General features: G+C 48.4%; 1 protein-coding gene across 1 annotated transcript in view; it reads right to left on the reverse strand.

Annotated features, from left to right (window-relative positions):
* The window catches only part of COL4A1 (collagen type IV alpha 1 chain), a 135,903-nt gene extending 120,120 nt beyond the window's left edge, over window positions 1–15,783 (reverse strand). The window contains exon 1 of the mRNA XM_081815206.1: window positions 15,564–15,783. Coding sequence (XP_081671332.1) covers window positions 15,564–15,647 — 84 coding nt within the window. The 5' untranslated portion in view covers window positions 15,648–15,783. The remainder of the gene's footprint in view (window positions 1–15,563) is intronic.
* Window positions 15,784–16,608: the final 825 nt, after the last annotated feature.

Genomic DNA, 16,608 nt, shown 5'->3' on the forward strand with positions numbered 1-16,608 from the left:
GAGTAAATGGCTCTGCTGGCCTTTCGCCCCAGGCCAATGGCCAACACCCACCTGACCCAGAACACCGGTGGCATCCCTCCTGACCTTAAAACTGTGTATCTCAACCTCTGCCTCAGGAAGAGGTTTGCTGACTCCAAGTAGCTGCAGTAGTTAAACCCTTTGTCTCTGACCATCTTGCACCTCGTACACCAAATTCTTCCAAACTTTTGACACTTTTTGTTCCTTCAGCACCTCTGAGCACCGAAGAATGTGCTTTAGTCTCCAAGACTGGGTGGAAAGCTCTCACCAGGCAATCTCAGAATCAGGCTGCCATACAACTTATCTGCCAGATCAGGACGCTGCTGGGGGTGAACAGGGGCACTGTTAATGATTAGCAGTCACACCAGGGTCACCGGCGTGGACCGGCCTGGCCCTCGGCACCCTCTCTTCTGTACCTTCCGTGGCTGATGGCAGGACTAGACCTTGTAGACTCTGCCTCCCCCACCAAAGCAGGTGCTTGGAGGGTAACGGCCTTCAACAGATGTGAGTGCTTCACGTGGCACGAAGCCATGACACGGCTCCGCAAGGACACAGTCCCTCTGCTTTCTCAGAAACGTTTCCCCTGTGGCTCAGCCTCTTCAGTGGTCCTCTCGCTTTACCCCACTTTGAGAGCTCTGGCCTGGGTTCTCGAGGTCATCGCCCACTTCCCCCTTCTGCAGACAAACAACTTCTGGAGTCCTCTCCAATTTCAGCATCTCTAGCACGACCCTGGCTGAGTCTCTCTCCTGTACAGCAATGCACAGAGACCGTGTGGGACATGGCGGGAAAACCGAGACGTCGAAATGCAGCTGAGAAGACGAGCTTCGCCACATGCAAGGAAACCCGTGGTTCCAGGAAATATGAGATAAATGCCAAACATCTGATGCAGACAATGAGATCAATGTTTGCCAAAACTGCCTTCCTTCACCAGCTTTCCCATCACCCTCAGAAGGGCCTGCATCCTGCCTCCTTCTAAGAGCCAATTCTTTGGAGGCATTGTCAAATGCCTCTGTTCTTCCCCCTGCCAAATGCAAGGGCTTTTTTTCCCTGATAAATCTTTTTCCATGGATCTTACTACAAAAATCAGCTACCAAATCCCTTTAAACCAGTAGTTTGTGGTTTGTAGCTCTTCAAGCATCTGGTAAGTACTCCAGGTATTACCTCCTTAAAAATGCACCATGCACAGACTCATTAAATGTACGTATGATTCCAAGGGGTTTATGGACCACCCCCCTCCCAACTGAAGAGAACATGCTACACGGTCTAGACCATTTTTTTAACTTATAAGTTGAATTTATGTTTTTTAAGTTTGATCATATTTTTTCCAGGTTTGAGATATAACTGATCTACAACATTGTATAAGTTTGAGGTGCACAAGGTGTTGATCTGAAACACATACTACAAAATGGTTACTAGGTGATTATTTCTTTCCAGGGGGGACTCTAATTTGTGGAGGGGTATCCCAAACCACCTTTTATCCTTAATTTATTTTAACTAGAAAGAGAGAGAGGGACCAAACGTCAGGAAGACCTGTGTGCGGCTTTCTCATTAGGGCTTCAAGCCCCCTCCCCACTCCAACAGTCCTGCCCACCTGGCCCCAATACAGGACAGACAGGAACTCGGTGTGGTTTCTGGTAGGAAGGCAGATAGGATCAGCAGGCCATCAAAGACAGGTACCTCCATGCGGAGGGTTAAGAGAAACGCAACTGTCTAGGGCTGTTACCAGCATGCAGAAGTAACAGCTGTGTAATCTCAGGTATGCACAGTTAGACTCTGCGGTCATGAGAAAAGAAATTGCTGATGCTATAACAAGTCTCAGTCCCCATCTAGACCTGTTTGCCATCTAGACCCCTGTTCCTAAAAGTCTTTGTGGTCACTCTCCTTCCACTGATGCTAAATGCTGGATTCCGTTCAAGGCTGCATCGTATGAGTGTTCGTCCAGCTCGGGACACATATGAGGGGACCAAGCATGGGTGTAGAGCCCAGGTACGGGGACTGACTGTGACACTCCCCACCCAGGGCCACAGTGCACACCTAAGCAAGCTAGCAAAGTCCCCGATTTTGAAAAAATAAAACCAAAATTGTATAAAACTGGCGCCTATAAAGAAACCTCTGCTTTGCACATCTTCAGGCTCCCGAAGCCTGATGGCTCACGCAGGTGTCATGGTTCAGAGTCTGGGGAGAACAGAGAAAACACTACACAGCGAGCGACTGCTGTGTCTGCCTGCAAAGCTATGAATCATGAGAAACTCAACCTCATCATTTTGCTTTGCAAGGCAGAGCTTCCAAATTAATACTGTGATCTCTCAGATGATGTAGTTGCATACCACCCAGGACTAGAATAAGTGGAGTTAACGTTTGGAGTTGTCCCCCAGTAGCTAATGTCCAACATCTGTCATTCTGGCTTGAGGTCAGAAGCAATTCCGCTCCGATATGGCAACCCAAACTCAGGGCAGCATTTTAAAATGACGTTTGGACGTACTGGAAACATCAGCTGATCTTACCACCTCTTTCCTTTAAGAAGAGAACTGCCAATTAAGGAATTAAGCTTATTAAGGACCATTTCTCTAATGACTTCCGCCAGAAAACGCTCTGCAACATCATACATTTCATCAGTGATTTTTATATTACATCTTTCCCCTGTATTAATGGCATTTCCCAGCTGCAAGATAATAGGGGATGAGTACTACCAATTGCCAGGGACAGTCTGCCAAAATCGTTTGCCAAGAACTCTGACCTATGTTTTCTTTTCTTAAGTCACTCAGTATTTTTACAGAAACAGTCTTCGTGTTTCTGATTCATTTATCCCTAACTCAAAAATTAGATTGGTTTTGCCCAGGAAACCTGGTAAACCTTGCTCCTCAGGCAGGATTTGCCAAGTAGCATAACTCCCAGGAAAGAGCTCCCGTGCCAACTGCGACATGAATTCCTCCAAGTTCAAGGACGTGTTGCACGGCGGTTACGAGCTCTTCATTCTTGATGATGCTGCATCTTGCAGCAGCCTGCCCCACGGGGCTTGCCTGCGGGGCGGGGAGCAACCGCGATGTCTTTTGGAACTAGAGGTCCTTGGGGTGCATCCCTGTGGATTACAAAAGCACCCCTCCTTCTGTTTCATCAAACTTCTTCACACAGTTTGCTGCTGACTTGGCCACAGACTAGGCAATTTTAAGGCAAAGGACAATATTCTTGCATCACCACTGTTGTGACACACCCATCTTCATCAAAATGCCTGGAAGTCATGAACACTGTAGAAACACATGTGCTTTCTGAAGTCTTCATTCTTACATCTGGTATTTCCACATTTGGTGCCTTTGTCCTCCCTAAATCCAAAGCATTCTCCCCTGGCTAGCTTTGCATAACTCCCAGGGCGAGAGGAGAACCAAGCTAACTCATTCCCTACTCTACAGATATTTTGAAATTCCTCATTTCTACATAAATGGAACAACCCTGAAGGGCTGTTAGAGATACAACATACATAATACCTCCTATAAAGGACCTTGGTTCTCTTCCTTATATTTATGGCTCTTTTAACAAAGTTGAATTTCTGAGGCTGAGCCATTCCTAAAAGAGCAAAGAGGGGCATCTTTTAAAATATTTTCTAGTTCAGCATGATGGAAGGCCAAAACTGTCTGATTGTATTAATTCCATAAACAATCTTTGAGGGCAAAAATTCTTGTCTGTTTTGTTCTCCAGCCTAGGCTAATGTCTAGCACATCGTGGGTACAGGATACTGAATGAATGAATGAATGACCAGATATCATTAATTATATGAAGATATGTATCATATTCGAGTTATGCATATGTATAGTATGTTTATATACCAACCCGTATATATATGCATATATGCTAACTGAAGGTACTTAACACACAAAAAGCCTTAACATCCTATAAATGATCAATTTAATGTAAAATGTACAAACAAGACTCATTTCCCTAAGACATGTACCGACCTCTGCAGAAAGACTATCAAGATTTATGGGGCTCTCTCATTTTTAGGCTTTTTAACGGATAAACATTCTCAATCTGTCAGCATGTTTGGATTTTCCTCGTATGCTCTCCCACTCTGTGGCTTCCTGACCCTGACCTAAGGTGAATTCTGAACTGGATCTCAGCAACAGATGTTTATGTTATGGGGCTGGAAGCCCCGCCTCTGGTGCCCCATGGACACTGTCTCTCACGGAAAAGGTCAGGCCCAAGGCAGCATCAACCCCAGTGACATGTGAGATCTTAGCACTGGCGTGGGCCACCACCTACATCTGTCTCCACATCTGCGCTCAGACCCAAACGGCTCACTGAGCTCCACCACTGGCTGATTCCAAAGGAATTTATCACTACAAGATAGGGTTGTTGTCTTCAGTGAGACCCATCAACTCTGGACTCAGTGGACACGATAATTACCAGAGTCAACGATCAGACTCCAAGAGATCACATGCATTTGGGAAATTGAGGAAACAAAGCTCTGAGAACCCTCCATTTCTCAGGCTAAGGAAAAGATGCCCTTTCTCATTTGAACGAGGTCAGGGAGAAAGTCCTGGAAAGTGGCTCCCACATTTGCAGAATGTTCTGTTAAACCACGCTCACTTCACACTAGCCACACCTAGGAAGAAACCTATGGAAGACTACCCTCTCCAGAGTGGCCATCAAATACCAACTGTCAGGGCATCTCGTGAGAATCTGAAACTGTGCAAATGATGGTCACTCCCTGGATGAAATCACTACAGTGCATTTTCATCTCAATGTGCTTGGGTTGGTTTTATTTTTGTCTTCCAAGTCCAGTTTTCCACCTTGGAATTCTTCAGGTATAGAATTATACCCTTACAATTATGCAATAAAAACTTATTTAATTAAAGCATGTATGTGAATATCATTATAATCCCAATATTTGTAAATCATCCAAGAATTCTAAGGAATGATGTAGAGGTAAAAGAAAGGTATATTTCAGTCTACATAGTTTTAGTTACAGGTGAATGTCATAATAGTGAAATCAGTCAGCGCTAACCTGTCTGGGGCTCATGATAGGGCAGTCCCCCATTTACGTGCTTCGAATACATCATCACGTATACCATCCTCACAACAATCCTATAAAGGAGTAGCCTCCTCACTCCTACTTTCAGATGAGAAAACCAAAGCACAGGGAGGCTGAGTAGGCTGCCCACAGTCCAACAGCTCGTTACTGGGGAATTCAAACCTAGGTGCTCTGGCCCCAGAGTCTGTGACTCTGTGGTGATTTTTCCAGAGTTTCAGAACCTGAGTGAAAATCCTGGGGGCAAAAATGAAAACAGTGAACAGTGAAGTGTGGAGATTTAAATTTTTCAGTATAACATCTATTATGCCATTATTAAAATTATTGTTACCCTACCATGGGCCTACATCAGAATACAAAGCATAAGAACAAGTCTAGCTGCTGGCCTATTTTCTGACCTCGAGTGAGACTCGACACACATTTATTGAACAGGTTTTGAATGCCAGAAGCAAGACACTGAGTTATGAACCTATTAATTTGTCCTATGTGCTTAAGTGAATTCTCAGCCTTATTTACTTTCACTGATGTAAAAAAGGGGGGGGGACTTTGATTACAAATCTGCCTTCTAGCCTAAAACAACACCCAAAGTTATGTATGTTTTAAGTGAATTATCCAGGCAAGAGAAACACACGTATCTCTATAATATACTCATGCATGGTAACTCCACGAAAGATGGGAAAATATCTAGGGTCAACAAGAAATAATAATAAATGATTAATTATATGATTTTTTTAAAGTTTTAAAAGCCCAAATTCCAGAATAAAGAAATACAATCTTATTATTTGCAGTATAATAAATCTAATTATTACTAAGATGTCCAGTAGCTATTTGTTTGGAGTTGCTTTAAGGAACTGATAAAAAAGCATCTGTTGTTAGTGTCATGTTTCCATGCTAAAATGTTGGTTAAAGATAAGGTATGAATGAGGGATGAGCCAAGAACCCCACCTGCTACCTACCCTCTATAATAAAGAGTGTGTCCTCCCTAGTTTGTCAGTGAGTAGAACTGAGCCTGGACCAGGTTTGCATTCTTACCCGAAATACATCTGACCCAGGGGCTGAACTACGCACATTGTAGTATTTTTCCCATCTTGCTGCTTTGGCAAGTTTATCTTAATTTGATAGGCCATTTCCTGACCAAAATTTAGGAGTTATTTTAAACCACTAACCCCAAATGGTCTTTAATATCCAGGAAATAGATTTAGCCATACTAAGATACAAAACAGAAATTCCTCAGGAGGAGGCCAAGCAGCAGAGGCCCATGGGAGCCTGGGGGGGGGTGGTCTGGGCATGGCAAGACAAGCGGTCATGCACTGGGGAGCCAGCCCCACAACCCGCCTGGTTCTGTCCTGGCCAGTCCCTAAGCAAACAGCCTGTGCACATTCTTAGCAGGTGTGTGGGGGCAAACAGAGCCATAAGGATGGCAAAAACTCTAAATTAAAGTAGATGATCATGGGAAAATTCCTGTCCTGTGTCCTGAGGAGGAGAGGGGACCACAAGGGACCAGCACCTTCTCTAGGCACCAGCTGCCCCCAAATCCCATCAGCCAAACCCTCTCCAAATGAGCTCTCGAGCATCCTGTCACTCCACACACAGGCTTCTAGAACCTTCTTCCCACTTCTCACCCTTCAGATGGCACCCCAGGGCTAGAACTGAGCTCACCAGTGGCAACAACAACCAACAAGAGAGAAGAAAATGAGAATTGTGAAAGTCATTTTAAACACAATGGTTCAGCTTCTTATTTGAAGGCAAAGCAACGTCCCAGAAGAGCAGGTTTATAGCTCACGTGCATCGAGTGGCTGCCCCTGTCAGAGGAAGAGAATGGACAACACCTATGGTCTCTGGAACAGAAATGCCGCTCTCGGGTGCACACTGCACCCCCGATTAGAAAGTCTAGGAGGGGGGTTTCGCGTCTGTGTTTCCTCGAGCCCTCCAGGAGATTCTGCTGGGAGCTCAAGTCCCAGAACTACCAGAATGGGTGCCCTTCTGTGGTCCCCAGCCCCAAGATGCCTTCCCTGATGACAGAACCACTTTGCCACCTACTCCTCAGAACTTGCTTTTAGTTTAACAAAGAGAAGAGTGTCTGGCACTGCGTAAGTGCTTTCTAAACATTAACCGTGGCATCTCCACACGTGTCCCCTAAGCAAGGCACTACGGCCCTCCCCGTTGTCCAGAAGAGGAAATGTGGGTGGAGAGAGGGAGGTCACCGGCACAGGGTCACACAGCAGGGACTCAAACCAGCACCCCTGTGTTCAATGGCTATGCCTGCTACCCCGTCTGGAGCTTCTCTCCAGATGCGTCTGAAACGCTGCAATTCTCTTTCCAAGAAGCTGTGTGCGTGCACCCCTTTGGCCAAGCCTCCTAGAGAATTAGACACTTCTTTTGCCTGGCTAATTCTAGAGTCCTTGGAATTACTTCTCTTTAAGATATGAAGTCAAAGGGCGCCTGGGTGGCTCAGTTGGTTAAGCGACTGCCTTCGGCTCAGGTCATGATCCTGGAGTCCCGGGATCGAGTCCCGCATCGGGCTCCCTGCTCGGCGGGGAGCCTGCTTCTCCCTCTGACCCTCCCCCCTCTCATGTACTCTCTCTCATTCTCGCTCTCTCAAATAAACAAATAAAATCTTAAAAAAAAAAAAGATATGAAGTCAAATTGAGTATTTTCCAAATGGACATTACAACAAATGGGCCAAACTGCAGGTCCTGTGACCTTTTTTTCCCTAATAAAACCTTGCATGTTATAGGTTTAAAAAGACAGTGATACACCTTCACTCAAGCTTTTATCCAAGCTTTTAAAATGTTATTGTATTCCTTTAAAAAATTCTAAAACCGGGGACACCTGGGTGGCTCAGTCGGTGAAGTGTCTGCCTTCGGCTGAGGTCATGATCTCAGGGTCCTGGGATTGAGCCCCCATGTAGGACTCCCTGCTCAGTGGGGAGTCTGCTTCTCCCTCTGCCTGCCCCTCCCCCCTGCACATCTTCTCTCACTCACTCTCTCTCAAATAAATATTTTTTTTAAATTCTAAAATGGAACTCGAAAATTAAAGCTGATTAGGAAAAGGAGCTACTTGCATCTTATAATGACATTTTCAAGCTGATGATCTTGGATGATATAGAAATAAATACTTCTATGCTCAAAATTGCAAAGGATGACTGGTTGCAAAGGATAACTGTGGAGTTTTAGAATAAACTGTGATTGTTTTTTCGTACAAAAATTTCATGCTTACTTTATAAACAATATTGTTAGAGATGTAATAATCAATGTTCCACTGATTAAAATATACATTAATATTTCTTTAATAATACCAAAATAGTTATCCTTGGGTTTATCTGTAACCTTCTGAGGCCTGCAAAATGGCCCACATGCTAACTGATACACATTAGGAAAGGTTCACCTCTCCAAAGTGAAGACACACCACTGTGTCCCACTACCCACCCCCTCCGAACCTCCGTGATCTCTAGGTGTGAGTTGCTGCAGTGAAAAATTTGTGCAAACAGCTCTGGAGACATTGAGAGTGACAACCAGGAAACCCTCGGTTTTGTTCTTCATGGAGGAATATGTTTATTTTCTAAAGCAGAAACTCAATAAAATTTTTAACAATTTTAATGAAATGTCAAATACAGGAATGCCATGTCTCCAAATACTGCACTGAGTTGGACAACATTTATTTAAATAGCTAACCTCTCTCGAGAGTGTACAAATGGTTTCTCCAATCGTCAGTGCATTTGGTGGGATGGGAACGAAGCTAGTAACATCATACTGGCCTCGTCCAGTTCAAAGCCCGTATCTCTTGCCGTTGTCTGAGCAAGAAAGAAATGCCCACGGTACACAAAGATATTTATTCAGTAATGAACAATAGTAATTCCAAAACTCTGAACGAAGTGGTGATTCTAAGAGCAGTAAAAGATGAAGGGGTTGAAGAATTGCCCTTTATCAGCAAGAGATAAAACCAACAGATATGCAAAAGCTGCGTGGTATGTGAAATATCCCTTCAGTATCTGATTGGGCACTCTGCATTTATCTTTTCTCTTACCACGAATCTCGCAAGCCTTAAAACTCAGAGGACATCAAATGTTCTTATAGTGTGCCTATTAAAAATCAAAAAGAGCAAAGCTAGGAATATTACTAAACCCCAGAATAAACTATTTACATCAAGAGCTCAGCATTGTGTATATTTCCAAGTCGTGTTTAGTCTGGGGTGGACTAACTCCTCCAAATTCCTAATTAAGAGGAAACACCTTCGTTTGGCACGAATTCCCCTTCTTTTCCCTAACAGTACCACTGGCTCACAGGGGCACACACTCCCACGGGGGCTCTCCCAGGGCTGGTGAGTGCATGCTGGCCAGAAGCGCTAGCCCCAGTTACTAGTCATTCGTGATTCCTCTCCATGGGGCAGGCACTCCTGCACATAGTGGGGGCAATTTGAAAGAGAAGCTGGGTCCTGCATCATCAGGGGTGTCAGACTAGCAGACGGGAGACAATGCAGGCCCAGCCACGTGGCAGTGATAACGACCAATATCGCGCGAGCGCTGAGCTGCTTCGGCCGCACGATCACACCAAGCGATGTGAAGGTTTCCACGGATATTGTATTCCTGGATTAGGGACCTGAGGCTCAAAAAGATGACATCATCCCATGGAACACAGAGATTAGTCCTTCGTGGCAATCACCCAGCTTATAGGTTGGGGAGCCATGAAGAATAAGGCCAGATAAACTCCATGGATGCAGGCTGTGAAGGGCACGCAGACCCAATCCCAATTAAAGCAGCAGTGAGTTACCTACTGTGGAGAGTGGCCAGAACCCAACATTGACAACACCAAACACTGGTGAGGATGTGGACAAACAGGAACCCTCGCTTATTGCCGGTGGAAAGGCAAACTGGCGCAGCCGCTTTGGGAGACAGTTCGGTGGTCGCCCACAAAACTAAACACGCTCTTGCCACACTAACCAGCAATCATGTGCCCAGTAATTTACCCAAGGGAGTGGAGCACTTCTGTCCACACAAAAACATGCACATGGATGTCTACAGCAGCTTTATTCATAATTGCCAGAACTTGGAAGCAGCCAAGATGCCCCTCAGCAGGTGCGTGGATAAAGAAACCGTGGTCCGTGCAGGCCATGCAATATTACTCAGTGCTAACAAGACCGTAGTTACCAAGTTGCGAAAAGACCTAGAGGAACCTGAATGCATATCACCAGGTGAAGGAAGGCAGTGTGAAAAGGCCGCATCCTACACAATTCCAACTCTAGGACATTCTGGAAAAGGTCAAGCTATGGAGACAGTAAGAGGAGTGGTGGCCAGGCGTACGGGGGAAGGACGCACCCTCGGGATACACAACACCAAGAGTGACCCTCATGTAGACTACAGCATCTGAGTGATGCGTCACCGTCAGTCCATCTGTGCGACAAATGTCCTACTCTGGTGGGTGATGTTGATAGAACGGAGGCTGTGCTCATGTCAGGGAAAGAGGGACATGGGCAAATCTCTGCACCTTCTTCTCAACCTAAAGCTGTTCTATAAAAAAGAAAGTCTTTATTAAAAGACAAAGACCACCACACCTAACAGAAGGGAAACTTAGGTTAGACAGTAGGTAGCCCCTGTCAGAGGAATCCCATGGTCCTACGCAGGATCCCTGGAGACAAGGGGCTGCCCCACAACACAGGGATTGGGCTAGAGAGAGCCTGAGGCTGGAGGAAGCGCAGGATCGAGGAGGGGTCTGTGGCGACCCTGGCTCGAGGTGAACAGACCTGGAAGGGGGTGGCAGCTGTGGGAGGAGAAAGCAGGTGGGGACGCGGAGAAGCCCATAGGAGGAAGACATGGTGGCCTCGATGACTGAGTGACACGGAGGTTAACAAGAGACGGGGTGAGGCCTCTGGGGGAAGTCACCGTGTCTGAGCTGAGTGTCAGGAGACCCTGGGGCGTCAGCAACCAAAAGGCAACAGTGGGGATGGGCGGTCAGTCTGGGTAAGACCCTAAGTTCAGCTCTGAACACATTCACTAAGTCTGAAACAAAAGCCAAGGTGACATGTCCCATGGGAACTTGAAGATCTTCGGCTGGAGTTCAAGAGAAAGGTTTGGGTCCCCTTCATGGGATGGTAAGGGATCACGAGAGCAGATCTCCCCAGCCAGAGAGGGGAGACAGCGCGGAGAGGAGAGGAGTCGACCGGCTGGACCCCATCGCACACCCACGCCCAGGGCCTGGGCAGAGGAAGAGGGGAGAAACAGAAGGAAAAGTAGGCGAGACACATGTCACTGGAGTAAGACTAGGAGAACAATGAAGGGAAACACAGGATGGAACCAGTTCACCGTGTACCAGACTATAAAAATATTAACCCCAAGTAATTCTTACAGTGTTCAATGTCTCAAAAGAAATTGACCATTGAAATGTGTTCTGGTTTATATCCTCTTTCATTGTACACCCAAGAATGGTAGGAATATGTCTTCTGTATTGTTCGATAGCCGACATTTTTTAGTGGTTGTTTAATAATAGCAGGAAGAACAATGCTCTAATGGTATTATTTTCGGCATTCTATTGTTGCTTTTGCTTCCTCTATCTCAAGAATTCAAAATACCAAATCTGCTTGAGAGGCATTTTAATGAAGTTAATCCTTTTTAAATTTCTGGAACAAATGTTATAACAAACATTGTCTCTACTTCTTCAAAACAAGTGGTATAACTTATTCAATTCTTGATGCCCTCTGGATTTCTAAAAGGATTTGTTCTAGAGAGGCACTTGTGGGTCCAATTAGTCTGCAAAATCTTTATCAGCTCTTAACTAAGTAACTGAACTTCTAAAGTTATGACCACCCTTACCAGTCCCAAGACATTTGCCAACAGTCTTGTTAATGAATAATGCAAGGTTTTGTGAATTCCCTCATGTCCTTGCCCAAGTGAGGGTAGGTTTTCTGGGTCAGTTCCTAAAGGCACTCCAGCCTAGAGCCAGTCATCCATGCGCCAACTTTCCAAACATCCCAGTGTCCCTACAGCCTCAGGAGCGGGGATGCCCCCAAACCCAGGGCCCTTCGTGGGAGCTGGGTGCTTCTCACCACTAATCTCCTAGACCTTGCTCCTCAATGTCTCTACCCCTCTGGGAGGAAAGTTCAGCTACCACGGTTAATAACAGAAGCCACGGCATCTTGGTTTCTCAAAGGAGGGAGCCTGAGCGTCATTTTTTAAATGCAAAGACCTGTAGCTCTATGAGAGGACAGGTAGATTTATCACACCTCTGAGTATAACGCACCATAACAACTCAAGAAAATAGTAACGCTGAGCTTATAGTTCCTCTCTCCCCCTCAGATTTGGAGGTGGGATGTCCTCCTGGAAGTTTCTCTGACTTCTGCAAAGCTGGTTAGGTGCTCCAAGGGCCCTTGATTTACCTTCACTGCAGCATCTACCAGCCTGAGTGGCTTGCCGGCTGCTCGGCATTTCTTGCCGAACTGCAAGCTTCCTGGAGGCAGAGTGGGTCCCGCTCACTGTCGCCTGGCCAGCGCCAGGCAGAGCGCAGGGCTTGCAGAAGGGCTCAGGGCGCATGTGTGGAACAAAGGAAGGAAGGGGCGGTCCCCCGGGAGAAGGGGCAGACCAGCCAGGGACTGAGGCATCCGGTGAAGGAGGAGTCCTCCAAACTCATCTGCCTAATAAAAGCGGACAAATTTTAAACCACACTCACTCTTGGTGTACGTGATGAACTTATACCACTGATAATTCTCTAGGGGCCACCCTTACGCACATGCAATGTACCCACATCATTTCTTCTGGTTGGTATCAGAGGTACTTCGTTCTGGACCGATTCCCTATTATATAAGGAACGTAATGATTTCGGTTATATCACTCCTGAAGTATTGGGCTGATGTTGCTGTCATTGGGCCCAAAGTAGAGCTCAAACCTCTTATTTAAATTACATTTGCAACGGAACAGAGTCCATACTCACATGGGAACTAAGTCTCACTTCACATGAGTCCTGGGTCATTGAGCCCCAGGACAGTGAGTAATGGTCTGAACACGCCAGGACCTGGGGGCAGGCATTACCACACTTACAGGCAAGTTCCCATTTCTGATCCCGAGAAACCCATCTGTTAAGGGGGGGTCACCCAGACCAGTGAGAGAGGCATCTGAGGCCGCGTGCAATGGGGACAATTCCCTCCAGTCTGACCGCGTAACTGAGAACACAGGGCACCCCCTACCAGAACACTCTAGGCACACTTCTGTCTCAGGCCTGTACCCTCATCCTCCTTTCTTGCCTCAGAAAGAAAAGTTGGGGAGGGGAATCAAGATAAACTGGGCATGGGGAAAAAGTCACTGGCTTAGAAAATCCATCTACTAGTAAATGAATAGTATGACCATGGCAGGTATGGTCAAATATAAAATCACATAGTCTTTCATATGGGGAAAAAAAGTGCAATTCTTGCCCAGCACAGGGGGGGATGTTGGGACAGGTACAAATGCAGGTGAAGTGTGATTCAGATTCTCTTTCAAAGGCACACGTAATCCAAGAATCCTTCGGGGTGGCTTCTGAGTCAGGATTTGATGGATTTGCAGCATCTTATCATCCAAAATGTATTTTTAAATGTATTTTGCTTGGATCAATATTGAAGTTATTTCAACTTTTTTGGTACCTAACAGGTAATTTTGGAAAGTGATCAGCAAAAAAAAAAAAAAAAAGTTCTTAATGGCATGAAAAGTGAAATGCTTTTTAAAAATTAGACAAATATTTTTAAATGGATTTTCTTGCACATCCATATCTCTCTAAGTCAGAAAAGATAAAGTGTAAAGATGATGTCGAGTTAGTAAGTGATTGTTCAGAAGGTGTCCGTCCACGTGCCGGATAGCTTAAAACTCTATGGGACACCTTGAGGTTTAGACCCAAGCCAGTGGACAGGAATGTGCTTGGGCCTCAGAGAATAACTAAAGGGAAGTAAAATAATCCCAAACAACAGCAATGAGTTTGATTTCCCAGGCAAGAACGGGGGCTCCCATAAGTGCGTGGCTTGTTCTTTAAAGTCCTGGTTATTTGAAAAGCTCGTCCTTTCAATTAGCTTTGCTTTGCTACAATTATCAACTAGAAAATCTAAGTCCAAACAGAGGTTCCTATTTCCAAATAGAGAACTTTCTCTCATTTGCTTGCCATCAAGTTTAGCAATCTCTCCTTGGAAGTACTACATCTTTTGGTCAGTATTTCTACACCCAAATAAAGTGTTCGGGAGACTTCTCAAAGTATTTTGTCATCATTACTGGAGAGCGTTTAAACAACTGAGTATGGTGCCTGGCTCGACTCCGGGCTGGGAGAAACCATCTGAAGTTAATTGCTGCTGTGATCACTAGCCCTTTCAACACCCAATGAAGGAGCTTTGAGTAAAGAGTCAACCCTGCCCTGGGATGAGCTGGGTGTGCATACTACCGGCTCATTCTGGCATGTAACAGTTAATACATTTTATAAGCAGTGGAGTCGGTGACTATCATTCCTCCAGAAGAGAAGTAAAAACAAACAAACAAACAAAACCTAAGAGCAAGATTAGGATCTGAAACAGTCAAACAATAAGTGGGAACTGTGGCAAGTAGCAAAATAATTTTTTAAACATTGGGGGGGTATGCAAAATGCCCTTAGAAGCCACACTTCCTGGGGGTTTGGTCTGCAAGGCTTTCACACTGGGGACCAGCTGAGGTCTTTAGTCTATCTGAGGGGAAGGAAAAAAAGAAAGAAAAACAGTACATCAAGGACCGTCTGGGGCTGGAAGCCTTTACTCCTGCAAACCCAGCTCCCAGATCCTTTCCGGGCAAGCACACAGCCCGAGGAAATGAAAACTGGGAAAACAATTGGTGCTTAGAACAATAAGATGGAGTTTCATTTTGGTTTCACACTCAAATATGATGTAGTTATAATTTTTTTTAATGTACATTAATAAAAGGCAATGAGTCGAGTTTGGTTAACTTTTTAAAACTGCACTACACAAGAGCCCCACTTCTGTTCTCGAGCGTGCTTCAGCCACAGAAAAGTCGTGGGAAAGCGAAGATACAGCTGTTTCCAGGCAAACGGCCCACAACTGTTCAGCATCAACCAGCAGTCGCCCAAGAACGGGAGAAACACGCCCAAAGCGACTCCCCGGCACGAGTGTGGGGCTCTGAGCAGCGTGGGGCGCGCGTGCCCACCCCGCCTGCCCCCGGCCCACCCGGGCGCCCAGGGCAGGTGAGGGCGCCGGGCCGCTGAAGCCCCCGCGGTGCGAGTTCAAATCCCGCAGACTCCCGGGCCCCCTCGCCCCTCACGGCGCGTATCAAGCTCGGCTCCGCTTGCCCAGGGCCCTGAGAAGTCCTCTACCTCGCCCCTACCCAGCCCACAACAAAGGAGGCTCCCTAGCGGATGCGCGAACGCAGCCCACAGGGGTCACTGGCGGGGACCCGCTCGGAGAGGGCACCTGGCCGTGCCACGCGCGACCCCCGAGGGGCGGGCGGGCGGCTCGGCCCGGGGACAAAGGGGCCGCGCGGGGCGCCCGGGGCGCAGGGCGGGACGCCGGGGGAGCGGAGCCGGCCGGGACTCACCTTCGCCGCGGCCCGGCTGCGCTCCTCGTGGAGCAGGAGGGCGGCGGGCAGCAGAAGCAGCCAGACGCCCAGCCGGGGCCCCATGGTGGCGCGCCCGGGGCGGCAGGGACCGGCGGGGATCGGCGGGGACCGGCGGCCGGCGCTCGGGGGGCCGCGGCGGGCGGCTCACTCGCGGAGGGCCGGGGCGCGAGCGCTGCGCACCGTCCCGGGCGCGGCGGCTCGCGGCGGAGACCTGAGCGCGGCCCGGCGAGCTCCCCAATTTGTTGGCGCTGCCCCCTCCCCTCGGCGGCGCGCGGGTGGCGTCTCAAAGGGGAGGACCCTGCGGCGCGGGTAAGAGGCGGCGGGAGCGCGCGGCCCGGGGATTGGGGCCGCCGCGCGCCGGGACGCCAGGGCTCCGCGCTCCGCACTCACCCGCAGCCGCCGCGCGACCCCGCGCCCCCGCGCTCGCCCACCGGGCGGAGGACCGAGGACCCAGGCCGGCACCCAGGGCCCCGCGAGGGCGACCGCGCTGCCTGCGTGCCGCGGGCGGGCGCTCCTGGAGCGGCGGATGCGCGCGGACAGCGCCTGACGCCGGGCCCGAGGTGAGGGCGACCCCCGGGGACGCCGAGACCCGGGCCGAGGCTGGGGCTTGGGGCGCCCTGCGCAGGCAGGGGCTGTGCGCACTTCTGCTGAAGCGGAGGGGGGGGGGCACCGAGCGGCCGCGGCTGAGCGGCGCCGAGCGGGGCCTAAGTGGAAGGCTCCCCCTTCTTCTGTCTGTACCAGGGGCGGCTCTCTGTCAGCCCTGCAGGGGTGCGGGGGCGCACCCCGCTTTTCCGCGTCTCGCGGAAGGAGGCTCGCGGCGAGGATGCTCCCGCCCCGGCCCCTGCTAAGCCCGCTTTGTCTCTCGCCCTCCAGGCTAGGAGGGAGCGCGCGGAGCCCGGAGCGGCCGGATCAGGAGCATGGACAGACACCAGTGCTCGGCGTCCAGCCCTGCCCTGCGGCGGTAAGCGACTTTCTGCCGCGTCCCCGAGGGTCCTGCGCGCGGGGGCCCTCGCGTGTAACTCGG

This window comes from Leptonychotes weddellii, chromosome 3, assembly GCF_054177405.1.
Source record: "Leptonychotes weddellii isolate Sample4059 chromosome 3, ASM5417740v2, whole genome shotgun sequence".
Classification (NCBI taxonomy): Eukaryota; Metazoa; Chordata; class Mammalia; order Carnivora; family Phocidae; genus Leptonychotes; species Leptonychotes weddellii.